Genomic DNA, 23,573 nt, shown 5'->3' with positions numbered 1-23,573 from the left:
TGCTTGCGCTGCGGCTGGTTGTCATAGACCCAGTTCAGGAGCATCAGTACATTGATTCTGAACTCAGAAAAGGGGTTTGACTTGTCAGGCTGTTAACCTCATTACCTTTGAGGAGAGAAATCAAACAGGAAGACATTGGTCTGTAAACATAGTGCAAAAAAATGAAACCAGTCACGTTGATCAGGTTAAGTGTAGTTTAAATGGGAAAAGTGAATAGAATGCTAGTACAGTTTGGTGGTGTAAGGAGTGTAACTCCCTATAATGTACCTGCTTTTTACTGAAACTCTGACGCAAAAAGGGCTTCTCAGTGAAGTTTATAATCTTTTGTGGGTGTATTCGGACCTACACTAACCATGTGTTTATTAAAGTTATGAATTGATCAACCCCTCCAGATGTTTCAGTGTGCGTGTGCAACAGGTGTGCTGGTTAGTGTATTGAAAAACAGCCTCTTCACACCAGTTTTCATACAGTGGCAGGGCCATGCTGCGAGCTTTACCACTTCTGCGTGATGTGCTCCAGATCTGATTTCCCTGCCTTCAGCCCTGTAGCTTATTTTCACCAGCCACCTAACAGTGCCGCTGACATGCCGATCACCAAGGCCCTCTTTCTAGACTGCAGTGCTAATCTTCGATCCCTCCTAAACATGCACTGCTAATACATGACTTAATAATTGATCAAAACATGAATCTTTTAGCCGCAACAGAAACATGAATAGAGGACTGCTCTGAACCTGACACAGCTCTTGCCAAACCCAGCTACAAATGTATGTATGCTGACTGCTCCTTTAGTCCCGATAATAGAGTAGCGTTTTTCATCTATGAACATGTGTACTAATTAGCAATAGACGTCCCCCATTTAGCTCAAATGACACCATCTCTATTTGACTGTCCCCACCATACTCCATCTTATGTCTTCTCTTTTACCGCCCTCCAGGAGCAGCTTTGTTCGACAAAGTTCCCACCAACTTCTCGACCCAATATGTCATCAAGCATTTTACTGCTTGACGACTTAAATTCCTGAGCAGGCCAGACAGAGCACACTAACATCAAATCTTTGCCTTTATCTTATTGTCCACAGTGGCACAGGAGGTCTTTACTTGGATTTGTTTTTTTCAATTCTCTTTCTCTAGACCAATGCCTTATTATATTTTTTCTCATAAAAAGTCTTGAAAGAATTTAAATAATTTGCCAAACCTGCAGTTTTAGTAGCTCAAAGTATCTAGCCATAATCCATATCCAGGGCACAACATATTTAATTAGTGACGATTCACAGCAGACGAAGGACTGAAGCTATCACCAAGTTGGGATGGGAAGGCCCCCTGCATGGTAAATGGATGTGTACTCTTGCCCTGAGTTCTTGACTGCGTGTGGAAATTGCATCTTGATTTTTATTGTAGCCTTGGTGTCACACTAATCTAGCATGTGAGCAAAGGCCTAGACCTGTCCCCGACAATGCAAGGTCAGTGACCTGTTCAGTTACCCGGATGGTTTCCCAAGTGTTGAACTATTTATTCCTGCCCTTAGTATATCATGTAAATTGACCTTGGTAGTGGACTATGTTTTGTGAATTTGTAGTGTGTGACCAGACCCTTTTCCCCTGTGCCTGCCCAAGTGTGGCCTGCAGACCCCTCTTGTGTAAAGTTACATTCTGAACAGAAGCCTAGAACCTGGTGCTGACATCATGTCAAGTAAGTGTGTGTAGCACATGCTTGGTAGTAGAAGTTTGTGTGTTTAATGAGACCTGCAGCCATTTAGATCCAGTTTTGATGCCCCAGGTCTAGCATGGCACAAGATGGAAGGGGCAGAATAGCTTCTCCAGATGGTGGCAAAGTACTGCATGCATTCCTTTGACTGGAGGATGGAGACCTAGATTTTGAAGTGAGGCGAATGAAGACAGGGTTCCCTTTAGAAATTCAACGGAGTCCTTGTTGGCAAAGGACTGCTGATTAGTTATTCATGAGCACTGCTATTGGTGGATGGGGTGTAGTGAGAGATGGGACTGTAATTTCTGTTGTGAAGGGTGGAGTAGTTTCTAGGAAGAGTCTGCTCTCCTGCCTGTTTCTGATTACTGCTTCAGGAAGGCTGATAACAGCAATATGTAGAGATCTCACACTTAATTGCGCCCCTGCTTTGACTACTGCTATATGGAGCCAGCCCTATTAAGCTCTGCTGTGTTAACCATCATTTCAAACATACTCTGTGTCGTGAAAGCCGCCCGGAAATTACATTTTAAAGAAGACTCACCCAAACCGGTCTGAGATTTTAGACAATGGATCCACACCCCCTGTATGGAAAATGTGTTCAGAAGGGGTCCAGTCCTCCTCACTTGGCTTCAGTCCCAAGTTCTTCTTGACCAAGGAAGGGAGTGCTGTGCAGAGTATTCAAAGGGCTGCTTGTGCAACCAGGGATGGTGTATGCCTGACAGCCAGTCTCCTAGAAGAGAGGGGAAATGTCACCTGAAGTGTACACTTTTGTCTGAAAGAGCCAACATCTACCTAAAGAACCCAGAAGCCTGCCTGCCTGCCTGCCTGCTGAGAGAGGGAAGGAGAGTCCCTGGCCCTGAACGAAGATAGACTGTCCAGAAAGAGAGGCCCAGCAGGTTTCCTGGTGTGTGGAACACCCAGAGAAAGCTGAGAAACACAGTGAGCCAGTAACTGTTCAATTATCATTTAAAATGTGTTATTTCAGCAGGCGAAAATTCCAGGCTATCCTGGGAGTCCGCCACAGGCCTGAGTTATTGGTGCTGCCGCAGCCAGTGCAGAAACTGAAAACCACCACAGTTGAAGCCAATATCAGCCTGGAAACTTCACCAGGAGTCCGAAATAGCATCATATAACGTCAAGGCTGACGGTGCTGAACATTGGTCTGACTGTCCAGACCTGGCCAGGAAGTCCACTCTGTGATCCCTGACTTGAAGAAGGCTGCCACTGTGGCTCCCACAAAGAAAAAAACCACATCTGGAAGGATGAGATCTCATTACACACTAGACACAGGCCCAAACTGCAACACAACGAAGAGTAGTTAAACAAAGGGCTTAATTTGCACGCAGGGACAAACTAGTGTGCATGGGCAAGACCATCACATAGCTTAATACTTTTTAACTAAGGGTTGAAAAAGACATTGAACCGATTTGCTCAAGTAACAAGTGAGAATGTGTTTGAGTTACCTGCAAGTGTGCCTAATCCTTGCTTTCCCTGTATAGCATTGGGAACTGTGGGGACAGAAACTGGATCATAGCGGAAGGGGGGGCACTAGGGGGAATGTGGGTGTGTAGCCCTTCACTATTTTGCACAATAGATTACAACCCTTTATTATGCTCTCATCCAGTTGTGTAGTATTTCGTTTTTCTGTGGGATAAAATTTATATATTTTTTCTTTTATAAAAGAAGCATTATTGTGTCTGTAAGTTGACTGTTGAGTTCTCAGCACTTTCCCCCAGCTGCCACCCTAGGAAGGTGGTGACTGCTCACCCTTGCTACTTTGATAGCCAAAATTTGGAAAAGGTTTGTACTTGACTTAGCCCATACTAGGTTGAGCCCCAAACACCAGTGGCAAACTGTCATAAACCAGAAGGGCCTGGGTCCCAGTAACTCCTGCCTGCTCTGTGACCCCAAAATGGTGTCTGAGATACATCCAAATGGTTCATATATTTAAATAATCTATCGACTTTCTTAGCATGTAAAATGGAAAATGATCCCCTTATTAGGAAGCCATTACCTACCCCATAGCACTGATGATTAGGTAACGCCTCTACCAGCACTTCCTCTTCATGAGGGTGAAGATGTTCTGCTCTGGGAATATGATGTATGTGGTTGCAGGAATCGTTAACGTTCTACAGTATGTTTATCACAAACTGACTAGCAGTAACATCCATTATTCACAACACTAAGCAATGCCAGAGATGCAATATGATGCACTATGTAAAAAAACAAGTTACTACTCTATCTTTGTTAATATCAGATATGGAATTCTGTAAAATTAGGTGAAAGTTTTACGTTGATTACTTTTACAGTGTGCCAGAGACCTGAAAGCTCTGCTAAGGAGAGCACCAGAATGGATCAGAGACAATTAACACTTTTCAAGTTATAGAAAGTGGTCATCTGATTTCTGTCCTGGCTGTGAAATCTAATAGAAAGCGGTCATCTGATGTCTGTTCTCGCTCTGAAATCTAAGCTGGTGTGTTGCCAAGTAACAACCACTTTTGCCTTGGGAATGATGCAGTTTCAGTATCAGTTTGAGATGCATGGTTATGTCAGCATACTAGTGCAGTTTCTGATTAGAATCTGGGAAATCCACAGGTTAGGCAATATTAACATAGCAGTTCATCATCATCATATAAATTCTTTATTTCGCTTAAAACTATAAAATATGGGCAACTATACAGTAATTCATACAGTTAGTCTTACATAATGTATCCCCATACAATATTCTTAATTCATAAAATTTCATATTTACAATGCCCTTCTAACATGGATCATTACATTTTCCTAACCCTGCATACTAATTTCAGTTCCCTGCTGATTTACAAAGTACATTGTGCATACCCGCTTAATCCGTTCATGTTTCCAATAAAACCATAATTCTTATGATTTACATATGGCGCAGCACTAAAAAAAAGTGGCAGTGCTTTTACTTTAAACCTACATATTATACAAGACCAATATTCTATATAACAATCATTCAGTATAACTTAAAAACAATAAATTTATAAGCTTCACATACTATATTTTATGGCGGCCCCGTAAGCCCGACTAAAACCCCTCGTATTTCAATTAAAAATTGGCCTAGTGCACACGTTACTTTACAAAATCTTGTGTCTACTAATAGCTTAAGCGTTTGATCCCGATTTATGATATTATATTCTTTAAAAATTGGTTTTGAAAACTTCTTACACACATCTAAAAAACAATCCAATAAAATATGTTGGGCACTGCATTTTTGTTGTAGGCCACATCTACATAAATCCTGGTCATGCTTAAATATGGTTTTTGCATTAGGGACCATAAAGCTGGGGTTTAGCCCGACTCTAAATTGCAACTCTGCACCTCTCATTCTTGGATTTGGTAGGGCCTCTATATAAGAAAAAGTTTCGGCATTCCTCCACCCATCTACTGTAAACTGAGTGGAGATTTTCCTCTCCAGGTACTCTAAATCTGCCTCTCTTGCCCTTTCATTTACCATTGTACGAAGCACCTACTTAGGAATTTGTTCTCTGCACCACTGGTTTCCAGGCAAGCCTAAGAGGACACCATTGTCTTCTAACTGCCCTCTCACTTGTGATGCCCAGTGTAACTCACTTTTCTTTATTTCTATTTTACACAGTCATGCGGTCTTTGAAATTCCCTCTTCTCTTGGGCTCCACCAAAATTTCAGTGCAGCCTGCATTCACTGATAGGTCAATGCCGTCATTTGACATTCCGCCCTTATAGCTGTATCATACTTTAGGGTGGCAGCGATAGCATGCGTTTTACAAATTTACTTTCTACTGCCTCCCAGCTCTGCCTCCCAGAGAGTTTTAAGACTTTTATCCCATATTGGAATTGAGGACGTACCATAGCATTAAAAGCAGACACCACCGGACGAAGTGACGGCCCCCCATATTTACTGCTAAATTGTTTTAACCCCCATACCGATGTTAAAGCTCTATTCTTAGTGCTTTAATATCTTCTTGCCATCTTAATTCAGTCAAACCACATGCCTAATTATTTATATTTTTTAACCTTTTCTACTTTTTCTCCTCCCAAACAGTAGCTAAATACACTCTTTTTTCCCTATAACCATTATTTTCGTTTTATCCATATTTACTACCATTTTTTCCTTTGACATTAAGAGTTAAACACATCTAATTTTCCTTGAAGTCCTAGCTCTGTAAGATGTAATGGGATTTAGATTTCAGTGGATGGGATATCAGTCACGGTTGGGATGGAGTAACTTGTCTGCCAATATCTAAATCGGGCCCTAAATTGTTTGGCTTTGCCAATTCTTTTCTTGATTATTGCTGCTCAAATGTAAATAAATGTTCACAGCCATAAAAAACGAACCCATGGTAATTTAGCCAACAGCAAGTCTTTAAAAACGTTTATACAATATTATTTTGAAATAACTTTGTGTTCTCTGTCAGGTAACAATATTTCCTCTTGATATGATGTGCTCTTACAGGGACACTTACTCAAAATGAAATGGTATTTAAACGTCTTCACCTTGGAACTGTATCCTATGGGACCGACACAATGGATGAAATTCAAAGTCATATTTCAAGCACTTACACGCAGGTAATTTTCATTTGATTTTTTAAATTGATGTTTCATTGGTTTGATACTTCACATCTACATTTGACATTGAAAATGTAATTGTACTCTTCATGTTTTGCTGATATTTTAGCATTTGGTGTGAGCACCTATTATAAAGACAAACTTAGCTAGTAACATCCATGAACGTCTGTTACTACTTCAGCACATTGTGAAAAGTCACTTTGTCACAGAATCTTGAACTGTGCTGTATGGTGTGCACTGTCTTTCCGAAATTGCTACCATCTTGTAGCATGGTGCACTCTATGCAACCGACAAGTGATTGCCTCAGAGCTTGTGGAAACCTAGAAAACAAACCTTCTGGGTGGTATGCAGGAGCTTTTAAATTGTCAGGGTGGCAAAGACAGTGGGCATGCCTTAGCGACAGAAAGAAGGGAGAGCAGCTTCTTCCTGGAGGTGAGATAATATTCAGTGCCTTTGGCTCCTTACAGCGGTGTTGCTTTCTGGGCAGGGGCAAGGGCAAGATGATTATCTGGAATAGATCCCGAGGTGGGCAGGATCATTGAAACCGAGAACTGAGATAGTCAAACTATTTTCTCAGATTCCCTTCTCGGCTGTGCGGAGCTTCTTGAGTTTTGTGATCATAAAGTAACCAAGGGATTTTAAAATTCTTGGTGTTCCAGACTAAACGTGCACCTGGCTTCACAGTTTCGGACTGTGCTTGTGCTCACCTTTACATTTGAGGAAAACATAAATCAACCACAAAGTTAACCCCCCAGTTGCAAGACATTTCAGTTTGTGTGAATACTTTGGGTCACAACTTTGACTCTAAATACTTGGACAGTAAAATCTTTAAACCACTGAGTAGATAGGTTCAAAAGGTTGCATGAAAACCTAACCTATTGGGTTATTAGACTGGCAGGAATCGAGGATTGGGGAATTAACAAATACAACGTTTTACGTTTCAGATTTTTTTTTTTGTATAAATAAGTGTCATAGTGAACCTTATATAACGGACTAATTTTAGAGCAATTTCTAGTGTTAGTTTCCGTTGCTTACAGTGCAGCTTTGCACAAATTCCTAATCATGCAAAGGTCTTAAACCTACTACGCCTGAGGATTGAAAATAACCGTGATTCCTTTGAAAACGGACTTTAACAGCCATTTCTGATCTGGCTGTGAACACTGACTCCTTTATTGTATACCTTTTGATTTCTTTTACCATGGAATTATTGACTAAATACACATTTGGCAAAAGGTTCCACATAATTAATGCAATTTTTAATACAGATGCATATTTATTTTTGAATCAAGACATAAATAAAATAGACAACACAGAGGTGTTTCGTTTTTGCGGTTGTGTACATGTCAGCTCAACTGTCCGTGTGTTAAACCCTTCACCCACACTGAGACCGGCTCTGGAGACCTCTATGTCCTGTTCTCTGTGTAACAATGGATCTTTGAGACTGGCGTTTACCTTTGGTTTTGAACAGGAATTCCAATCATACACATTTTCCAGGAGTTTTACTTTGTCAACTGATGTCAGGTTCTCACCTAGGGATTTAAGCCATATAAATGGGAGTGTATTACTGTTAATTCCAGCCGTAGACAACACCTATGAAACGTTTCTAAAGCAGCTGTATGCTATTCACTGGATAATGTGATTGAGGTATTCTGTTTTTTTATTGTGAATATTTTATTAAAGTTCCGGAAATAGGACAGAGCATCACTCATTAAGTAGTATTACAGAATTGTCCAGAGATTAGTGTTTAAGCAATCACAATCCATAGGGTAATTGCTAGAGTTTGTCAGGTAGAGTCCTGAATTATGCAAGGCGCCCCAGTATAGACAGAATGATGGAACTATAAAAAGTCCACTGAAACGGGTTATTCTTGGAGTAAGATTTGCTGGCAATCTGAAGGTGAGGCCTTGTATTGGAGAAAACTCTTTATGCAGTTCGGTAGCTGACAAGGGTATGGCAGTACATGTAGGGAACCACAGACCTGTGAGAAATGAACTACCTGTAGACCAGATGCCCTAGGCAAAAAAGAGGGGGGTAGAAGGAGGAGTTAGTGGAAAGAAGAGGTAGACATTGTTGGGCAGGAGGGACAGGAATGGGGGAAAGATATGTGATTAGTTGGATGATTGGGTGTTACGTCTCTGCCATATATAGATTGCCCACCAACTGCTGGATCTAAAAGAACGGAGGAGCACTTAATCGTGTTTATTACAAAGTGAGAATTTGGTAACTAAAACTTATGGTGAGTCTGAGCAAGATAGTTCTGATGCAGTATTGTTTGTAGTTGCGTATATAAGGGAAATTGGAGCATGTATTCTAAGGGGGTTTATGTATTTTTCTAAGTATTTTTCAAAACGATCCCACAATTTACTAGCCCTATTTAGACCTATTTAATGAGTGAGATTTGGAGAACACAATATTGTCAGCACTTCTGGAATAGCATAGTAAGTTTCAGCATTTTTAAATGAGACCAGCGATTGAGGCATTCTATTATGTTTCCTTATTTGTCCTTAGGACAGATCTGTCCTTGTGCTGGAAGAGTATCTGAATGAATAGCACGGATGTGGGGCTGCCATTTGCAGTGGTTGATTACCTTTTTCGGCTGTAGCCATTTCGTGGAAGAGAGAGTAGGCAGGTCATATATGTATGGAAATTCTAGAATAGGCTTCTCTCAGTGGTTTCCTTGCTCGGGTGGGGGTCTGCATTGTGCCTTTTAAGAGGTCTGGTGGCTGTTAGCGAGGTCGGTTAAGGGTTTAGCTAATTGTCCAGAAAGTTCTCAGGCTATTACTTAACAATGATTGCCCATCTGCCCTACATACCAGCATTCCTGATTGCCTGATGAAGACACACATTTGATTCTTGAGTGTATTAATTGTGACTTAACTGGCTGACGCTTGCCTATTCTTCTTTTAACCCGCTGCTTAATTTCTGCAAGTTCTACCCAATTATTGTTTCTTTAGCATTGACTAATTGTACATTTCCCTTCATGTTTCTCCCAGAAATATAATTTCTATGGTTTCCTCACTGCTGTTCACTTTGCTCTGCATTGCAATTCCAGATATAATTCCTGACATAATTCGCACATCTGGCAAAATACTCACACTAGCATGCTAGAAATAGTTCGTGCATATGGAGCATCCGTAGACAAATGGTGACGCTCACGTACAGGAGGCAGTTTTTGGTATGTGAGCCACCAATGACAAAATGTTGCCACTAGCACAGTGGAGATAGTTCTTAGCATATGGGAGAATAACCATTGCGTTCGAGAGAGAAGGAAGCAAGCATGATAAAATGTTGGCCTTGATTTACCAGAAGTACTTTTTGACAGTCGTGTCACTTACATTATAACGACGGCATCAATGGTGAAATTCTAGCACTGACCAACTGTGCATAATCTTCTGAATAAAAAGACACCATTACTTTATTAGTGGGATCAGAGTGGGGGGGGGGGGGGGGGGGGGGGGCACCCATGACAAAACACTGGCTTGGGCACGATGGAAGTAGTTTTTTACGTGTGTGTGTGTGTGTGTGTGTGTGTGTGTGTGTGTGTGTGTGTGTGTGTGTGTGTGTGTGTGTGTGTGTGTGTGTGTGCGCGCGCGCGCGCCTCTTGCCTGCTTTGGAAAAATGGGCTCAACCCATGGAGAGCATCAAGATACATTAGTTTTGAACATCATGAAAGGAGTTGATTATTTAATTACTGCTCTTTCAGAGCTTATGGCTTTTGAACCAATGTATGTAAAGAAAAGTGTGTTTTAAAATGCACTACTTGATCATATATTTTTTTCAACATTTTCTCGGAGGGAGGGCCTCCTACTTCCACCCCTTACCCTTACAGAGGAAGTTGGGCTTGCTCGCACACTTGAATTCAGTTCAGTATTATGCTCCATCACTTTCAAAGATCACCTGCTGCCACTGTATACATTTCTGAATATTTAGACCCCTTGCATTTCATGTGCCACAGGGGGTTTATTAACAGCTTTTAAAGTTTGCAAAGCTATGTGTTAACGAACTACAGCCAGATACTTTATAATACATCAAATGTTTGTCAAATTATCCTCTGCAATAGAGTCTGTTAACTACTTACAGAATGTGAAAATACATTTGATTTAGGTTGCGACTTTGTTCCACAAAATAATGTCTTCATGACATAAAAACACCATAAAATTGTCGAATCGTAAAAAAAACACCGGCAAACGTCAGACTCCTGGCGAAAGCATATGTCTTCTCAGATATGCCTCCTATTTTTGTTCGCCACATGCAGCAGACATGTAGCTCTGTACGCTCCCTCGAAGTCTGCACCACAGCCTGAATTCTAAATACACTGAAGCCCTTTCAGGTTAATATCAACAGCTAATAAAAAGAGCCCCCAGGTTTGTGAGCATCTCCGAGCACTGAATTTGGTTTAGCTTAGATCACCATTACACACTCTGGTGCATAGATAATCTAATGCAGATTCAATGGAAAATCTGATGTTCAAAATCCCTGTGAGTCAGCGTTGTGGGGAAAATTATGAGAGGGACAGTAATGTAAATTAGTTTTTCAGCACCAAAGGATAAAAATCCAATTTGAATTTGGGAGGTGCCCTTAAGGTAGGAGTGGAGGAGTTGCATCTTGAATCCTGTTGCTGGTATTCTTGGATGTTTTAGAGTAGTAGGATTTTACCTAACCTTGTGCTTAATAAGTGTAATACCCCACCACATTCAGGTAGGAATATCAAAGCTACACCTTCTTTTTATACCCTTATTACTTATGACGTTAGGCACTACATTTCTAATGACTATAACAACACAGTAGATACAAAATGCCGATAAAAAATTGAATTGCTTTGACCAGTGCACATTCTATATCCCACTGCTGCCTGACTCAGACTCTGTGCCAGCTGTTAGAATTGATGGCAGTAAATCAAGTAGCTGTTGTGACTTTTGGTGCTGGAAATGCACTTGATTCAGTGATTTAGTAGTTCCTGTTCTTTTCCCTTAAAGTGTGCATGTTCGGATCATGCCTAATCAATTGCATTTCACAGTTGTATGTTGGTCTATCGGCTGTAGTTGGCACTATGATTTTACGCAGAAGACTGGCAGCTGCAAACAAGGCAGGTTGGCCTATTCCTCCCGACCACCCTTTTATTATGTTCCTTGGCTATAGAACATATTTAAAGTAAACTGCAGTAAAATGTTTAGAGTTGGCAAATACTACTTGGTGGTAAACCAATCATTTTGTCCTTGAATCTTTAGAATCTAATACCAAATCTTAATGGCTGCATGCTAAGAAAAATTGAGACATTTGAGGAAGCTGCAGTACTTCAAGTTAATTTTACTTAAACCACTATTTTTCTCTATGGGTTGTATGGTTGTGTATTGGCATGCTCTTAGGTTTGAAGTGTTCATTCCCATGATTCAGATATTTGAGAATCAAATTATCGCTCACAATCTGAAATGTTCTGGAATACACAGCAGCACTCTTAATCAAAGAAGTAAAACAATCACCAATATGATAATTGGATATAAAGCCATACATCCATAAATTAAATGAGAATACTGCCTAGATTTGTGTGTGTTAAAGTCCATTCCAATTTTGGTAGAGAGGGGACTGCTCAGGGAGCTGGATACATATCTGCCTCAACTGACCTGTTCCATAAAGTTATCACAGAAAATATAACTAATAACTGTACTCTTGTACAAGTTTTACGTTTTTATTGTTAAAGATTTGGCTCTTCAAACAGATCCATAGACATAATAAAAATAATTTATTTTCAGTATAAATATTAAAAATGTTCAAAAATAAAAATCGTTCAAAACATAGCATTTAATTTTCAGAAAACAATAAAAGTTCTTGGTCTTTTTCCACAGAATATATACTGGATCTGGTAGAAAAGGGCTTCAAAAACTGATGACGAGCTTTAATGCTGGACAGCCGAAACCTATATGATCAAGATTTTTTTCACTATTATTACATAACTTGCATATCCTAACCTTAAAATGTGATTTTGCCAAGAACCAGGGACAATCTTGAATGGTAAAATGTTAATTCTTAGTAATAAGATCAAACAACGAACGCCATGATCTAGGTTCCAGGTTAAGTGTGGATGAGTTTTTTCACAATACAAGAAGAAATAAATAATTTTCATTTTTCCTCATTAGAGCAAAACCAGTGTCCACATTCACACTAACACTGCTATAAAGCAGTTAACGCTGGAGTTTCAACTGCGGCATAGACATAATTTCAAATTCATCACACTGAATCTTGAATTGTTCCAGAGCATAAATAACATTACTGTGGAAAGTACTATCTTTTCTTTTTTTGGTTGAATATTTCTAAATAGAATAATTTCCGTAAGGAATTCTCTTCACTGTGAATCATTTTGCTTCCCAGCGTAAAACTACTACTGATCCCAAGACAAACGTACTATTCAGTCCAGTCTGCAATCAAATAGCCTGAGTAGCAGCACCTCGAGTATTCAGACTACATAATTTGTGTAATATTTTTCCCTCTTTAGTGTTAAAAAAAATAAAGGACACAGGCGTTTCTGTTGAATACATAAGACTTGGGTTTATCTTCAAACGGTATTAGAAGATGAGCAACGGCTTAAAGCATTATAAAACGTTCTCAGATGAATGTATGAGACATGGCTTTTCCGGCCCAATGCTGCGTATGTGCTTCTTATCTTTGTTAGAGGAAAGAAAATCCCTAAATAAGGGTACAATTTTACGAGTTCTAATATTTAGTTACCCAGACGCCATTCATATTTTATTTTATTCTGGAATTCTTTACCCTTAAAGACAAAAAGTTTACTTTTTGTCATGTTTATCTTTAAGCAGTGGCATTCAGTGTATTGTTGAAGACTATTTAGGCATTCTTGAAGGCCCCTTGGTGTAAGATCGAATATTACCATGTCATTTACATGGACTATTTCGATCCCCTACTCTTGTGGCATCACCTTCCAGTATAGTTAAAGCCAAGGGGACATTATGGCCCTCATTACAACCCTGGCGGTAGGTGGTAAAGCGGCAGTAAAACCGCCAACAGGCCGGCGGTAAAAATAAATGGGATTACGACCATGGCGGAAACCGCCAACATAGACAGCCACTTTAACACTCCGAATGCCACGGAGGTACAAACAAACAGCATGGCGGTCACCGCCAACAGACAGGTGGAAGACAATGTACCGCCCACACTTTTATGAGAGGCCAATCCGCCACCTTTTCCGGGGCGGATTCAACGCGAACAAAAACACGGCGGAAACAGGACGTGGAAGGGAAAACACTCACCTCCACACAACCCACGAGGAACCAGGACGCCATGGAGCCAGAACTCCAAATCCTCCCTGCGATAGTCTTCCAGCTCCTCTACCAGGAGCACGAAAGACGGCGGCGACGAAAATGGTGAGTACTGCAAAACTTTAAATACAGTATAAACAATTATGTACACCAACAATTCAAGTCCGGGTACTGCACCATTCATAGTCCGTGGACCACTGGGCCCAAAATGCATGGGCGAGGCCCACACTCGATACCCGACTCGAAACGGAGAGAACACTGCAGGGGCATTAGATCGAAACAAAACAGATACCTCAGGGGGAATGGAGTGCACGATGCCAGCTCCACGAGGGGGCTCCATGTCCACTGCTTTATCCTGGAGAGTGCAAAGCCACAGTCTCTCAAGTCTCTCCAGTGGGTGGGTTGCCCACTGCTTTGTCCTGGGGAGTGCGAAGCCACAGTCTCTCAAGTCTCTCCAGTGGGTGGGTTGCCCACTGCTTTATCCTGGGGAGTGCAAAGCCACAGTCTCCCAAGTCTCTTCAGTGGGTGGTTTGCCCACTGCTTTATCCTGGGGAGTGCAAAGCCACAGTCTCTCAAGTGGATGCCTTTCTCCACTGGTTCTGGAGGGGGCTTTGTGCCCAGAGTGCTTCATCCTGCCAAGGACTGAGGTAGTGGATGTGACACTCCACTTACGGCGGTGCAACATGCAAGCTGCCCAGGCTCCTGGAACTGACCACCAGCCTCGTACGACTGACCACTGGGGATGCCAGCCATGTCTGCGGTGGTGCCACTGGCTCAGGATGTTGCTGGGGTGCGGGCGGCGGGGTCAGTAGCGGCAGTGCTGGTGGCGGCCTCACTGATTGCGGTGCTGGTGAAGGGCACAGTGTCTGCGGTGCTGGTGAAGGGCGCAGTGTCTGCGGTGCTGGCGGCGGTGCTGGCGGCGGTGTCTGTGACGGCGGTGCAGGTGGCGGTGCCGGTCTTGTCCGCTGTGCAGGTTGGCGTCAACATGGACCTGCCTTTGTTTTTTTGGCCCTTTCCCACCTTGGATGGTGGCACAGCTGTCTTGCCACTTTCAACTTTTGTTTTCCTGAGCCCTTGGTGGCAGGTGTTTTCGCCTTCTCTCTCTGGGATGTGGGCAACTTTTTCTGCTTTGGAGGTGGGGGAATGTCCTTGGCCTCGCTCCTTGGGACACTGGCAGCCCTGTTGCTTGGCGCACTCCAAAACCCTGCTATTGCTGGCACCACTGTGCCCGGTGATGTGGTGGCTGATGTGCTGGGTTGGGACCTGGAAAGGCAGGCCCTAGGGGATGGACGAGGGGGGGGAGGTGTAGGGAAGAGGTCAACATTTGAAAGGAAAAACTTTTTAGACACACTGGGATGAGTAGATGGAGGGGGTTTGGTAGTGGAGGAAGAGGTAGTGGATTTAGGAGGTGTACGTTTGCTGACTTTGGGTGAAGGTGCATGGGATGGAGGCTGTTATGAGGTGGATGGCTGTTGGGTGGGTGTGTGACTGCTTTTGTGTATTTTGGGAGGAGGGCTCACAGACACACTGGGAGAGGACACAGGGGATGTGTGAATGGTAGTGGGGTGGTGAGTGCACATGAGCGGTGTGTGGTGATGGGTATGCTGGTGATGGAGGTAGTGGCTGAAGATGTAGTGCATGCAGGTGTGAGTGGAGACGAGACTGGGTGAGGAGGGAGGCGTGGAGGAGGGGGACACAGTGGAGGCAGTGGATGTTGGTATGTCTGCATGGGTATGATGCTTGTGTGAGTGCCTGTGGGATGTGTGGTGCTTATGTTTGCCTAAGCCACCCTTGTGTGTTGAGGTGTGTGCATGCTGGTCTGATGGTGTGCTTGGAATAGGATGAGGTACAGGGGATTGGGTCTGGGTGGAGGAGGTTGGAGGGGGGAGGCTGGACACAGGAACAATGGCTGCCATCAGTGCTGAGGCCAGAGCCTGAAATGCTCGCTGTTGGGCTGCCTGGCCAGAATGAATGTCCTCCAGGTATGCATTTGTTTGTTGCAAATGCCTCTCTACACCCTGGATGGCATTCAAAATGGTAGATTGCCCAACAGTGAGGGATCACAAGAGGTCAATAGCCTCCTCACTGAGGGCAGCAGGGCTGACTCTGGCAGGGCCTGAGGTGCCTGGGGCGAAGGAGATGCCCACCCTCCTGGGTGAGCGGCCACGGGACACACGGTGAGGGGCTGCTGAGAGGGCGGTGCTGGTAGGGGGGGTGGCGGCTGTACCCGTAGATGCGGTGGGCACAGAGAGGCCCGCCACCGCAAGGCAGCTCCCATCAGAGGAGGAGTCGCTGTCACTTGTCTGTGCTCCTGTCCCCGCCGTGGCGCTCCCCTCGCCCTCCGTCCCACTGGTGGCTTCAGACTCCGTTGTCTCGCCCTCCAGGGCCATGTGTGATGCACCTCCCTCCTGCTCCGGTGGCACTGCTCCTCCGCCTGATGATGCTAATGCACACAAGAACAGGGAGACCACAAAAAGGGGGGGGAAGAAAGACATGTTCAGTGCATGAAATACTGCTACCGTTGGCGGACACAACAGACACAGCAGCCCTCTGCACTATGCCATGTGCTTAGAGTTCCCTAATTAATCACAGGGACATGGGGTACAAGGCCTATGCCCGATTGCTGCACACATGGAAGTCACAGGAGCCTGACTAGGTGTAGATGGCTCTTACCACTGGTGGGGTTGGGGTGCCACATAGCCTGCCTCACAAAGGGTCCTTGCCTATAAAGCTCGCCCTGGCCTAGAGTAACCCACTGCCCACCTCCCCCACCCAGACACCTCCTAATGCGCACAGAGTCAGATGGATGTGACTGTACTCACCCCCTTGTGGCTGCTGTGATGCCCTCAAGCGCCCATCCAGCTACAGATACGCCACCGCCAGGATCCGGAACATCAGGGGGGGTCATGGTGCGACGGGCACCCCTCCCACGTTGGGAGGCCATCCCCAGCTGGGCCTTCCGCCGTCTTCTTGCTCCAGCGTCGAATGTCCTCCCATCTTTTCTGGCAGTGGGTGCTCCGTCTGTGGTGGGCCCCCAGGGTCCGGACGTCCTTGGCGATGGCACGCCAAATATCCTTCTGGTGGACGCTGACCTACAGGAATAGTACAGGGCAAAAGGAAAAACTTTTAACCGTCCGGACCGTCACAGTCATTGGCCCACGCTCCCACCCTTGCCCTGACGCACATATACTCACCGTCCGCTCATGCAAGCCTCAGTCCCCGCCTCCCCTGTATCTTCCATCCACACCACTCCAAACAGGCATTGCCCATACAGCATGCTCAACATGTACTCACCTGTTTGTCTTGAGGACCGTAGAGTAGCTTGTACTGGGAAAGGACCCAATCCACTAACTTCTCCAACTTTTCCAAAGTGAAGGCAGGGGCCCTTTCCCCAGACACATGAGCCATTGTCGCTTCCAGACACAGCACTTGCAGTGTAGGTCCTCTCCTGTCGAAGGGCAGGTATCAAGTGAGTGAACACACAGAAAATGGCGGTCACGTCCGCGGCGGTGCGTACCGTCACCGCCGGCGTACATCATCATTGGCTCCTCAGACCCATAGGGTCCAATGTTAACCAATGCAGGATTGCGCCACGGTCTTCGACCTCCTACCGCGACGGTGTAGAATGCCAGCGCTGTTACCTCATATCCCTTTATCCCACCTTACAGGTCAGGCAGCCGCCATTTCAGGTGGCCACGTGGCATTATTTGTAAATGCGTCACACATATCTAGGCCTTGCATACACACAGAGACAGGCACATAGCGGATTGACAAATGTGTGCAATTAAATCTTTTTTTACGACCTCAGTGTTGGCTGACTCTGTGCTCGCTGTTCTCGTCCATAGGGCACGTCCGCTGGGGCAGGTGAGGAGATGGCGGCATCCTCCGGTGTACAGACCGCTGGTGGACCTGTCGACAATGGAAGAGAGACATGTAATAGTCACCTACAGGCTTGATCGTGCCACAGTCTCCTGAAACTTGGCCAGTACCGTTGCCATCGTCTCCTGGGAATTATGGCACGCTCCCATGATGTTGGAGAGGGCCTCGTTGAGAGTGGGTTCCCTGGGCCTGTCCTCCCACTGTCGCACAGCAGTCCTCCCAGTTCCCCTGTTTTCCTGTTCCTCTGACCCCTGAACCGTGTGCCCACTGCCACTGCCCCCAGGTCCCTGATGTTCTTGGGTTTGTGTGTTTGCCTGGGTTCCCTGTAGTGGTGGACAAACTGCTGCTTGACGTGTCGTGGGGACAGAGGATGGGCCCGCTGGGTGGGTGCTGTGGTGGTGTTTCCTGAGGGGGAGGCTCTGTGGTGGCATGTGCCAGTGTGTGGGGAACCGACTGTCCCTAGGTCCCAGATGGGCCGGGCTGGTCATCTAGATCCAGTTGGACACAGCTGCTGTCATCACTGTGGGTCTCTTCTGTGGTGGGGGTGGAGATGTCTGGAACCTCCTGTCCGGTGACGTTGGGTAGGTGTTCTGCAGGGGTGTAAAGGCATGATTATTGCATCTGTGTGTGCCTAGGTGTGCAATGGGTGGGTGACCCTGTACCCCAGTGCTTACATTCTTGTCTAGGACCTTGTGTGATATTTGGTTTGGGGATCTGTGTGGGTATCTGTAGTGGACATGCTTTGGTGATGGTTGTCCATGCTTTGGTGTTGCATGTAGGGCTTGGTGTTGGGATGTGTGGTTTGTGATAGTGGGACATATGTGAGGTGTTGGAGTAATGGGGGTGAGGGTGGGGGTATGTGATAGCATGCAGGTAGGGTGGGGGATGTAATAGTTAAGATTTGACTTACCAGAGTCCATTCCTCCTGCTACTCCTGCGAGGCCCTCAGGATGCAGTATAGCCAAGACCTGCTCCTCCCATGTTGTTAGTTGTGTGGTAGGAGGTGGAGGTCCCCTGCCAGTCCTCTGTACTGCAATCTGTTGTCTTGAGACCACCGAATGCACCTTCCCCCGTAGGTCATTCCACCTCTTCCTGATGTCATCCCGTGTTCTTGGAAGCTGTCCCAGTGCATTGACCCTGTCTACGATTCTGCGCCGTAGCCAAATCTTCCTAGCAATGGAGGTGTGCTGCACCTGTGATCCGAATATCTGTGGCTCTACCCAAACGATTTCCTCCACCATGACCCTGAGCTCCACCTCAGAGAACATGGGGTGTCTTTGCGGTGCCAAGGTGTGGTGTGGGTGATGTGTGAGGTGGTGTGTGTTGTGGTGTATGAGGGGATGTGTTTGTGTGTTGTGTGAGGTGCGTGGATGTTCTGTGAGTGATGTTGTGTGACTGTGGATGCTAGTTTGTTGATGGTGGCGTCGCTCTCTGCAGTGCTTCGTTCTCAAATGTTTGTCGTAGGGGTTTGTGGGTGATGTGGGTGGGTGTTATATATTTTATTGAGTGTGTGGGAGTGGTGTGTGTATGTGTATCAGGTGTGTGTATTTCGAATTTACCAATGTGGTTGTATTTTGTAAATGTGTGTGTATTTTGAGCGCGGCGGTGTGTACCGCCAATGGAATACCGCAGTTGAAAGACCGCTGCGTGGATTCATGGGTCGTGATAGTGTGAGCGTATTCCTGTTGGCGTGACGGTGGAGGTTTTCTTATCGCCAGTTTATCACTGACCTTTGGTGTGGCAGACTTGTGTGGGTGTCTAGAGTTTGGCGGATTCCGGCGTTTGGGTCGGAATAGCTTTGGCGGATTTCCACGGTCGCAGCGGTGTGTTGGCGGTCTTCTGCACAGCGGTAAGTGGGATTTACCGCCAGTGTTGTAATGAGGGCCTATGTGTACATAATGAAAACAGTAGAAGTGCCAGTAAGCCGCCCTGTTTTAATCTGTTTTTGTTAACAAAGAGGTGGCTACGGTAGTGAACTATGAACTTTGTTATTTTGTTGCACAAATACAGCATGCTACTGATTAACTGTATGAAACTGGTGAAGTTTGATATGTTGATATCATGCAGACCTTTGCATGTACCCATGCCTTTACCATTCCAAAATGTGGAATCGGAAGATAATGCACCTAAACACCATATCCACTCAGCTAGTGTATGTACTATTGGTATTGGGAATAATGGGGTGGGCAGGGGGAAAACAAGCATCATCCAGTGGATCTTCTATTCTCATCCAGTGTTGGACACACTGGATCCCAAGGAAGCAGGTCAATGTGGATTGATGTCAGCTGCGGGAAAATAAGTTATATATTTGCTAATGGAATACTATAAGAATTTAATGCAGTGCATGGAAAATCTGCACTACAGTTTGCGTAACTAGAGAGCTATTTTAAAATCTGCTGATCTCTCTAAAAGAAAGGACCCATAATTACGCCATAACTTTTGAAATGCCAAACATTGGGATTTTATGACCTCTCTATAGAATTCCTGTCAGGAGGTAGCATTCTCTTTAAACTCCATGAGGGCTTTATTGATGGGTAATACCAATAGGACTCTGAAAAAATGGGAGGAAATACAGGCGGGGACTTTCCTGACGATGAATGGAGAGGACATGCTTGCATGCTGGAAGGGTGGCTGGTAGTTATACATGTATGGTTAAATAAGAATATTGTGCCATAGATGCATGATGCCCAAATGGCGAAGTAAATTTGAGGTCCCAGATATAACACAAAAGGATAGAGCCTTCTTTCACATGAAGCAGACATCTATGTCAATCATGGGCTTATAGCAAGAGACAGATACTTATGTGAAGAATTTTGCTAGACGTCCATCACTGCATGATTAAGAGATATGCATGCTGGGGCCTATACATTGAAAAACCAGCTGTAAATATATACCACAAAGTTTCTTTTAATGGGGCATTTATTGAGAATTGTTAAGTAGACTTTTACATTAGAAATCACTCTGTACACTTCTAACATGCAAATTCTATGTCCTGCAATTCTCATTACCCCTGTTTGATTCAAATAATGAATAAGGTTTTGAGAGAAGTGATTGGCACTCTAAACTTGAGCTTTATGGTGATGCAGGGGCAAAGAAAGGGCTACATTGTTTTAACAACATTGCCCTCAGCCTTTCAAGAGCTACACCAAGATGCTGTCCGAGGACAAAAGCAAAATTCTCAATCACAGTCATAGTTTCCTCAGTCTTGCTGCATGGCTCCTGGAGTGCAAGAATTTGTACATTTAAACACTTCCCCACATTGCAGGAAGGTACTCTTCCTTTCACGGGCAGGAACAGCATACTTTAGTGAATAGAAAGGATTTTGTTACTGATATGATGGCAAAGGAGATCTTAGTCTCAACAATAATGTTTATGATGTGCTTTTGTACCATCTCCTTATGTCTCCAGGATTACGGTATTACTTTTTAAAGGTTTATTTTAGCTCATTTACTTTATAAAGAAGGAAATCAAACCATTATGCTCACAGTCAAAAGTCAGTGACTTAAGATGTTTTTTGGCATGCCCAGCTCTTTCCTTGAAAATTACATTTGTGACTTCCTGTTTAATATCTGCTGCTTTCAAGCTGTGCACTCTTCTTACATCAAATATCTTACTTTGATCTTAATATAGATATTAATATCTGCATAGACAAAATTCTAGCAGCTATATCCCTATAAGAAGAGTTAATGTGATCCTTTCATTTTCTGGGAGTGCTAAATCTAATACCAGTAAGGTAAATTTAAGGAAATATCCGAAATGTGCCTTAAGATATGTTAAATAAGCTACTTTCACTGTGTACTTTGCGTCTGGAACGTTTTTATTAACATAAAGCAAAGAAGTTAGTAATTGTGAAACAAACCGACATAGCTTCACCTTCACAATGCTATTGAGCATGTAGTGCTAACCTGTCTAGAAATTGCTTCACTTTTATACATTTTCTCCCCAAAGGCAAAGACGTTGTCGTATGGTTAGCAATGAAACTGGATAGCGGGCTAAAACTGGTGTCCCTGATTCTTATAGAAAATGGGTGATAAGTATTTGAGCAGAGATACACAGCAGAGGCTTCTCTGCTGAGGTAACAGGATTCGAACATTTTTACTTGCAACCCCCGAGGGCAGAGGACTGGCAAGTAGACCTCGATTGGTGCCAGCGAGCAGAAGAGATGATATATCGGAGTAAGGGGTTCCCAAAGAAGTGGGGGGGGGGGATATGGGGAACCTGGAGGGTCTACAGAGGGGTTTTCTTTGAAGGTGAAGGAAACACCATGGGATGGACCCATGAAGGATTATCATTTAACGTTCTTGCCGTGTGATAGGAGTTTATGGAGATATCAGAGTCTGTAAAAGCGGCGAAAGGAAGATAGATACAGATTATACCTTGTGTAAGCCCCGTAAGGGATTGAAGTTGAATATCAAATGCTGCTCATAATACATATTTACTGTATGATGCAAAATGTTAATAAAAAGACATCATAATTCTTGCTTACAACTGCCATGGCAAAAACAAGGCTTTGTCTCTCACAGACAAGAAAGACTTGCACATTTTGGGCAACATAGAAGTCCATTATAAATGCTGCTTGCTTCAAAACAAAATGACCGATAAAAAAATTCTAAGAGGCTCAAAGCTATACGTACATTTAGAGATATTCTTTGAGTGTCAACTCCTTTTTAAACAACCCTTAACCTCAGCAGGTAGTCCTGCAACACTAGATGTTACGAGTGCATTGGTTTAATATTTAGAATGAAGAAAAATGCTGAGTACATTGTTTCAAAAGGCTGTAGCCTAGGACTAGGCTGTAGCTCAATCAGCAATAGCTTGATAGTAGAATCCATCACATAAGAGTGCAAAAAGGCCAAAAGGCAGCTTCCCAGAGAGTCAATGGGCATTCCACTGCTGCTTTCCTGTCAATATAACATTGACAGAAGTATGTAAAGTGAACACATGGGTACCTCTTGATATTTTATACTGCCAAATATAGCAGTCTTGACATAGATGCAAAGATTGCCACAGTAGCAGGGGAGATGGACCTGAAAGATGTGCTCTGATGAAAGGCACCTCTTTACAACTGCCTCCCATTTGTTTAATGTTTGCTACTTTGTTGACATAAGCATGTGAATCTATAAAGGATCCAATACTGCAAAAACATGTTTATGTAATTTTAACTTTGCAGCAATGGTATTTTTCAAAGATCTCCGTGTAAACATCGACCTCCCAAACAGGTGTTTAAGTTCAGACTTTTGCACTCACACCCTGACTACAGTGGTGCATAGCTGTGGGTTTAGAGTGCCTGCCAGAACGGAGAAGTATGTGTGAAAAAAAGTTCTTGTAGTGCAGGCTTTGCTTGAGGCCTCACAGATTGGGACAGCCCCTGGCTTTGAAATAATCGAGACTAATATTAACTACTGGTTTCAAAAGGTACACAAAATTCTGCAATGACTTGCTTGTACTTATCTATACATTGAATTATTTTATTTTGCAGCAGTGAATAGACTTGGTATTGGATTTGTAAATTCCAATTGGTTTTCATAGCAGAACATTGTGACTAAATCCACGTGTTTGCTGCAACATGAACACCATCAATATCTCCAAAACTGTAAGACTGTGCAGTCAACAGCTTGAGATAATTATTTTTTTGTGTTTCACTTTTACTACTGGCCATATCACTTTGTGAATTAGCATTATCTTTTTCACTTTCTCTTATTTTATTATGTTTATCAACGTTTGTAACACCCTGCAGAAGAAGTTACATATCTTATGGTACAGGGCAGCAGCATAATTAGTCCAAGCTTTCATTGAACCTACAGAGATATGTTGACTTTTTGTCATAAGCCACATGATCGCAGCAGCCACCCGCAACCACATAATGGACATCTATACATCCCAGCAGAGTGAAACAAACATTAGTGTTCTTTGGCAGACACATTTGTTCACATAATGCTCCGTAGAGGTTCTCAACTGCATCTAGCCATCCACTTCCAATAAAATCCATCACTCATAAAATATGTGAATCTGCTGCAGCGCTGTCAGTCACATCCTAATGATGCTCCTTGGTAAACAGTCATAGAATACAACCAAATGCAATATCGGCGGAGCACTTCGGTGGGAATACGCTGTACAAATTCGCTTATCACAGCATTATAGTAGCAGGGAGT

General features: G+C 43.8%; 1 protein-coding gene across 2 annotated transcripts in view; it reads left to right on the top strand.

Moving 5' to 3' along the window:
• Positions 1-23,573, top strand: part of ATP9B (ATPase phospholipid transporting 9B (putative)) — a 2,250,419-nt gene that overhangs the window by 1,563,371 nt on the left and 663,475 nt on the right. For both annotated transcript variants that reach the window (XM_069219789.1, XM_069219790.1), the window contains exon 14: positions 6,159-6,271. In XM_069219789.1, coding sequence (XP_069075890.1) covers positions 6,159-6,271 — 113 coding nt within the window. The remainder of the gene's footprint in view (positions 1-6,158; positions 6,272-23,573) is intronic.

The sequence above is a fragment of the Pleurodeles waltl genome, chromosome 2_2, assembly GCF_031143425.1.
Source record: "Pleurodeles waltl isolate 20211129_DDA chromosome 2_2, aPleWal1.hap1.20221129, whole genome shotgun sequence".
In the NCBI taxonomy this organism is placed as follows: domain Eukaryota; kingdom Metazoa; phylum Chordata; class Amphibia; order Caudata; family Salamandridae; genus Pleurodeles; species Pleurodeles waltl.
The sequence above is the reverse complement of the archived record's forward strand: the minus strand, read 5'-3'. Positions and strand labels throughout refer to the sequence as shown.